This window comes from Charadrius vociferus, unplaced genomic scaffold, assembly GCF_000708025.1.
Source record: "Charadrius vociferus isolate BGI_N301 unplaced genomic scaffold, ASM70802v2 scaffold1413, whole genome shotgun sequence".
NCBI lineage: Eukaryota > Metazoa > Chordata > Aves > Charadriiformes > Charadriidae > Charadrius > Charadrius vociferus.
This window is the reverse complement of record NW_009647827.1, coordinates 932,267-939,040: the sequence shown is the minus strand read 5'-3', so window position 1 is coordinate 939,040 and position 6,774 is coordinate 932,267. Positions and strand designations below refer to the sequence as shown.

Below are 6,774 nucleotides of genomic sequence, written 5' to 3'. Positions count from 1 at the left end.
GAGGGCCTGGCCATCGGCACCAGCCTGCTGGCCTACCTCGTCAACAGCCTGGTCAATGTGTGCCTCATCGGCACGCAGAACCTCTTCACCCTGGTCGCGGCCCTGTGGGACTCCATTGCTGGCCCCTTCCTCAGAGTCACAGACCTGGTGGCTGCTTTCCTGGCACATGTCTCCAGTGGTGCCATCGCTGTGTCCATCCTGCTGTGGTCGCCCTGCCAGCTGGCCTTCGAGCTCCTGGCCTCCACTGCTGAGCTCTTCATCAACATCTTCTTCGTGAATATTTACGGCCTGGGCTTGCTTCTCCTCATTATTGTTGTCAGCACCTTTGTCTTCAACCCCGGGCTGCTGTGGACGCTGATAGACTATATGCTGGGCTACTTCACCATGCTGCCTTCCTACCACCGCTTGCAGCGGGATGTGTGGCGGCTCTATCAGGTGGCAGTCCTGACACTGGGTATGGTCATGACCTCCCAGGCCTGGCGCAGGTTGGTGGATTGGAGTCTGCAGGTGACCAACTGGAGCCGAGGAGGCAGAACAATGAATCGGGAAAGCAACCAGCGAGGGGCAGCTGCACCCGCCCCGAGACCCACAGCCCCTGGCAGGCTGATGCTGGCAGGGATCGGCCAGCTGCCAGCTGAGCACGAGGACCAGCTGGATGCAGAGCAGGTACCACAAGCACGTCCTGCTCTGAGTCGAAGTGGCCTGGCAGGACAGCGTCGCCAGCCACCCAGGGAGGAACCGAGCACCTCCTGGGGGAAAACTCTGAGGAGGCAGCAGCTGAACGCAGCAGCTGGGGATGGTGAGGGCACTCCGGATAATGACCCCTGGATGCTTTTGAAAGAACAAGAGGAACGTAAGAAATGTGTCATCTGTCAAGACCAAACCAAGACAGTCCTGCTTCTGCCCTGCAGGCACCTGTGCCTGTGTCAGGAGTGCACGGAAGTCCTCCTGCAGCAGGCCATCTACCAGCGCAACTGCCCGCTGTGCCGCCAGATGATCCTCCAGACGCTTAACGTGTACTTGTGAGCCCAAGGGGTGGGTGGCTTGGGTTGTTTTCCCAGGAGGTCTAGGGCACCCCTGTCTGCCTCTTGCTGGGAAGGAAAACTTCCCAGGGCTGCCTTGAGCAGCTTCCAAAGAACTAAGGATGGTGCTGAAAGGGCAAAAGGCTGTTGGGGGGTGTCTGCTAGCCACACTTGCTACGTAACTAGATTGTAGCTCTTGCTAGCAAGCACAACAACTGATCTCTGCAGTAGGGTGAAAGAGTTACCTTTTTTTGTTGTTGACAACTTTTTCTGTTTCAGGGCCTGTTGCCTCAAGCCTGCAGCAATCTGAGGTCCAAAGCAGAGCGCAGAAAGATGCTCTGGTCCCTCCTAGCCAAATCTGATGTAAAGGTTAAAGGCTGTGCCCTCCTGGGAATCATAGGGACTGGTGCAAGGCAAAGGAGGGGTTTTCCCAAGGTCTTGCCAGAAAATTACCTGGCAGACTGCATTCAGGCCTCTGTTTCCTCTTCCCTGCATCTAAGTGGGGGAGCTCCCTGGGAATGGAGAAGTATGCCCCTTTTCAGGGCCCTGAGAGAGCTAATGAGCACACTCAAGCTTTTTAGGCTTTGCTACCAGAGCACTGAGCTTAGCTCTCAGCTGGAGAACAGCGGATTTTCTGGGGTACTTCAGTATCCCAGCCACAGCGGCTTTGGTTTTTGAGCTTCCTGTTCCCTTTGCCAGGACAATGAGGAGCTGTGATGAACGCAGGCTCCCTGCAGGCAAGCTGACTGCAGAGCTCAGTGTCGCTGCTGCTTCCGTGCATCACCTATGCAAGACTAGCAAGCACACATCAGGTTATTTGCCTGGGGAGGCTGGAAGGAGTTACTCTTTCTGCAGGGGTGGTGGTGCTTCTTGGGGAACCTGAGGGGTGGCTGGTTGGCTACTGCTCACAACCCTGGCAGCAGCAGTACACGTCTGAGCCAATGCTGGAGAATCCTCTCTACACAACATGCATTTTCTTCAGGCTCGAAGTACCGTGGAACTGAGTGGTTCACACCAGTACTTGCTTGCTGCTTCCCAGGCTGGGCTGGCTAGAGGGAGTAACTCCTTGGGAGGAGAGGAACACCCCAAAGCTCCTGGGAGCCCCCTGAGACATTCCAGCTCCAAGCACAAGTTCTGCATATCTGTAGTGTGGATCTGCAGTTGTGTGCATGGAGCAGTACCAGGACCATGGCTGTCTTTGATTAGGGCAGAGTTACACTGCTGTTGTCTTACTGTATGTCAGAAATGTAGCTAGTTTTATTTAAAAGTGTCCCCAGAAGTCCAAAGAGGCCATCCAGTCCTGGCTGGGGAGGCCTGAGATGGCTCATCCCGGCTTGGTTAACCAGCACCATTCCAAGAAATTGCTGGGCTCCAAGAGGGCCTTGCACTAAAAAGCTTTTCCTTTTCCAGCTGCTTGCCTGAGGTCAGCCACACGCCACAGCCAATTTTGGCTGGAGCCAGACTGGAAAGAGTCTTGACTCCTGGACTGCAAGCCAAGAGCCTAAGGGCAGCTGGCACTGTCTTCCTTCTCTATTCTCCTTCTTGATTAGTGATTTAAGCCAAAACAGAGGCAGCAGAGAGGCCAGGCCAGGCTGGGTGACGTCTCTAGGCTGTAAACCTAAGTTGTGGCAAGGCACTACCTTGTTGGAGAGTGGCTTTGCTCTGGGAGGCACTGCAGGGGCTGGTTGCCCCCACATTTGCAGGGGGGCTGGAGGGACTCCTTGGGCCAAGCTGGACTCCTGAGCGCTAACGAGTGTTAGAAGGGCCTGGCCCCAGGGCTGTCAGCGACTTCCACCTCACTTTACAGAGATACAAAGCTCCCTGCCCAAGCCCTCTTGCTCAGCTTCTTGTCCCTGTGCCTCCCCAGACACACACCACCGATGTTAACGTTTGCTCTCTCCAGCCACCTCTCTTGTGGCTGCAGCCAGTGACGCTTGCAGTCGAGTAGCCAAGCCCTTGCCAGAGCAGTGAGTGTGGGCCCGCAGGCAGCATTCCCCAGGGTCCATCTTGTCCCAGGCACTTGCGGAGCTGCACCCTTCCCTGAGTGTGCCTCTGGAGACACCCAGGAGCAGGAGTGTGGCCACGCTCCTGGCAGCAGGCAGTAGTGGTTGGTCGGGACCAGCTCACAGATCTCAGGGTGCAATGCTTCCTATGTGAATTACAGGGAGGAAATGACACCTCCCCAGGACTGCAGTTTCTCCCTTCAAACCCTTTTTCTATTATAGCAGTCACGCTTATTGTTTTAGGGCCTGTTTGTTTGCTGTCTGTTTATAAAAAAAGAGAAAGCTTTGCCTTAAGTTTAACTCTTTGCACTATGGACTAGACACTGAGCAGATTAAAGTTTCCTTTACCAAAAGTTGCCTGCTGCCTCATTCTTGGGAAGGTTGTCTCTGGGGGGGAAGGGATCTCCTCTCTGCTCACCCCCAAGCTCCAGAGGAAGCTCATCACTCCCCACCAAGGGCAGGGAGTTAGCTGGATGGCTGACACCACCAGCAAGCTCAGGGGTACTTGTCTGGGGGTGCTTGCACCCAGAAAGGCAGTGCTGTGGGATACCTCAGAGCTAGGCTGCTGTACGGGAAAAGTGTGGCATGTAGAAGATGAATCCACACCTGAAGACATGGTGGGCAGGCTTTCCAGGGCTGGCATCCCCCAGCCTCTACTCTGCTAACCCACAGCAAGAGGAAGGTTGTGGATATGTCTGTGCAAGGGGGCAGAGAGTGCAGCTTGCAAGACACCAGTGCTAATGTCTGCAGCTTGCCTGGACATGTGTTTGGTGCTGCAGCCTCTTCTGGGCCCAGAAGCAGGCAAGAACCCAGAACTGATGGGCATCTTCACTCCTTATTCAGGTCACTTTGAGCTGTTTAGCTCGGAGAGAAGCAATGGCCACTTTGCAGAGCAGTCCCTCTCTGTACTGAAGCAAAGGGATTCACGCTCAGGTTCTTCAGGGCTGGAGCTCCCCAGGGCCTGAGCAGCCTAAAGCAGAGGGGCTGGGATTTCTCAGGCCAGCAGAAATAAGTACAAGGATGTGTAATCCCTGCTCCTGCATGTCCTCAGGACCTTGATGTCCTGCTGCTTGCGATGGAGGGTGTTGGCAAGTCTGACTGTCCCAGGGACGGAGGCAGCACCCATAACATTAGGAGTTGCAGAGCAGCAGGCAGCACAGGGTGTTGCCTTGCAGAAAGGCTGTGGCAGGCTCAGCTGCGCTGGGCTACTGGTTAGCAGATGCATTCGCTACACAATGAGTTACTCCCTGGCCGTGATCTGAGCTCTTGGCAGGTTGCTGTGTGCTTTTAAGCACCCTCTGCTTTTCCAGCATCCTTGTAAATTGTTTGGAAAAAGTGTTTCAGGACCCTGATGGGCAGAGACCCCAGGAGTTCTGGCTCACCCTTCCCTGAACTCACCTGCCTTGGCAGGGCCACGCCAGCAAACTAGCTAATTTTAACCAAGATCCTCTCATGCCCTGGCTGAAAACCACAGTCAGGGGAGAGGGGTGCTGGGAGGCCAGAAAGACACAATCTGCTGCAGGAGTGTAGCTCTGCCAGGCACAGTGCAGGCACGGGAAGGAGAGCCACACCGGCAGCCTGTCCGAGCCCTGCGTGGGCATGGGAACTGAGGCACTGCTCAGCCTTCCTCTCTTGCTCCCAGGGCATGTAAGCCGAGGCAGGCTGGGCACCCAGGGAGGCTGCAGAGCTGCCCTGGGACAGGAGGACTGGACCAGCAGGGAAATGTGTCATCCCCTGCACAGGCAGGGTGCTCACAGCCCACCACCCCCTCAGCCAGTCCCAGCAGGGGACAGAGAGGATGTTCAGCCACCTCAGTCCACTGTGACCAAGCCAGAACAGGATGTGAAGGACATAGCCTTCCCCCGGGAGCCATCCTGCACGCACTTGGCTCGCTCAGTGGCCACACAGCGAGCAATTAGGGGAAGAAAATGCAATTGCCTCCCAGCTGATGGGCAGCACACACGGTCCCCGAGACTTATGTTCAGCCATGCCAGACCTGCCTGCTCTGGCAGTATAGATTTTGGTGCAGAGCTGCACTGCCTGGGGAGAGCATCCAGCAGCAGCGCTCACAGACTAGTCCAGGGCATGAGATCTGGCATCCCCAGGGGTACTCACTGCCCCAGAGCTTGCTTGGGAGCCTCACACATGAGCCGAGTGGGCTGGTCTCAGCCCACTACAATGCCGAGACCCTTCTCCCTTCCCCAAGGAGGGAGGAGCATGATGCTGCTAGGTTACTCCAGTTTAGGAGCACTGGGGTGAGGGGGGGCTGACAGCTTGCTGAAACCAGGGCCCGCCAGGCCCTGGGAAAATCCCTGGGATCCCTTTGTCAGTCCAGCTGCAACACTCCAGCCCTAATAAGCCACTACTCCCAGCCTGGGGAGAACAGCTATCGTCTGCCTGACAGCAGGGAGCTGGCACGACAGACGCTCACTGCAGATGCGCAGCAGCATGAGCAGCTAATGATACCAGGCCAACAGGGAGGGAGCAGGTGACGATCAGCGGCCGAACTGTGGGGGGCCTTTGGGCTGTTTCTGGGCACCAGCTTTGGCTCCTTCATTAGCGACAACAGCAGTCCCAGCGCCTCAGAGCCACAGTGCTGAAGCCTCGGGGACACAGCATGGCTGAGGCTAGCAGGGACCTCGCGATAATCCAGCCCAGCCCCCGGCTCAGGCAGGGACAGCTACAGCAGGTTGCACAGGACTGCGACCAGTCAGGTTCTGAGTATCTCCATGGATGGAGACTCTACCACCTCTCTGAGCAGTCTGTGCCAGGGTTTGCTCACGCTCACAGTAGAAGATGGACAGCCCTTTGCTGGACTCTCTCACCCATGGATTGTCCCCTCCTCTGCTATTCCCAGTTTAAAGCTCTCCTTACCAGGTCAGCTGGCCTGCTGGCAGAGGTCACCTGAAGATGACTGGAGAGTGCTCCCTGCACCTTGTCAGTGATGAGGGCGTTGAACCTATGCCATAACCGCAAGCTTTTGGGTGGAGCAGGAGCCATCCCTCTGCTGCCAGAAGTCATCAGGACAACCTTCACCATCGAGGACATTTCCATTTTCAAACCTGGCAGCCACATGCTCTGCCACCATAGCTGAAGGTTTGGGCTCTTGTAGGGTCTCAGAGATGATCCAGTTGATGTCTTTCATGCCCTCCCTGATGCCACACAGCCTGCTGACCTCCTCCGGCAGTTCCTCCCCTTGGCAGCACAGCTCCAAGACATGCAAAACCGTACACCTCTTGCAGGCTGCCCCAGCAAGAGGCCCCAAGCACCCTCTGCGGCTCAGGGCTAGCCAGGCTGCATCCTCCAACATTGCAGGAAGAGTTGCTCCAATGGTTGCTGGGGACTGTGACCTTGGTGTGCCAAGGACGTGTGTGCTGCTCTGAGAAGAGGTGCTGGCACTTTAAAAGAAAAAACACAAACCCACAAAAAAACCCAACCCAAAACAACTCACCTTTCAGTACAAACTGCTGCCTCTGTCAGCTGCACTACAGTACCTGTGTGCTGAGCCTGGCTCTTATATAGGCTTCCCCCTCACACTGGCTAAGGGATGCTGGCCCCTCCCTAACCTGGGCTCAGCTGAACAGGGGCTTCAAGCACTTCTTCCTCAGGGGCAGCTGGTAGAGCTCATCAGAAGCAGCTGGAGCTTGCTAGAAACTTGCCAGAAGTCAAGGTCTCCTGTGGCTTTCCTTCCCTTATCCTTATTTTTTCCTTATCCTCTTCCTTATCCTCCCCAGGCAGCAGCATCCCCC

At 56.1% G+C, this 6,774-nt stretch overlaps 1 protein-coding gene across 1 annotated transcript in view; it reads left to right on the top strand.

Annotated features, from left to right (window-relative positions):
- Window positions 1–1,026, top strand: part of RNF26 (ring finger protein 26) — a 2,598-nt gene extending 1,572 nt beyond the window's left edge. Inside the window, exon 2 of the mRNA XM_009882479.1 lies at window positions 4–1,026. Within this exon, the coding sequence (XP_009880781.1) occupies window positions 4–1,026 (1,023 nt within the window). The remainder of the gene's footprint in view (window positions 1–3) is intronic.
- The last annotated feature ends 5,748 nt before the right edge of the window (window positions 1,027–6,774 follow it).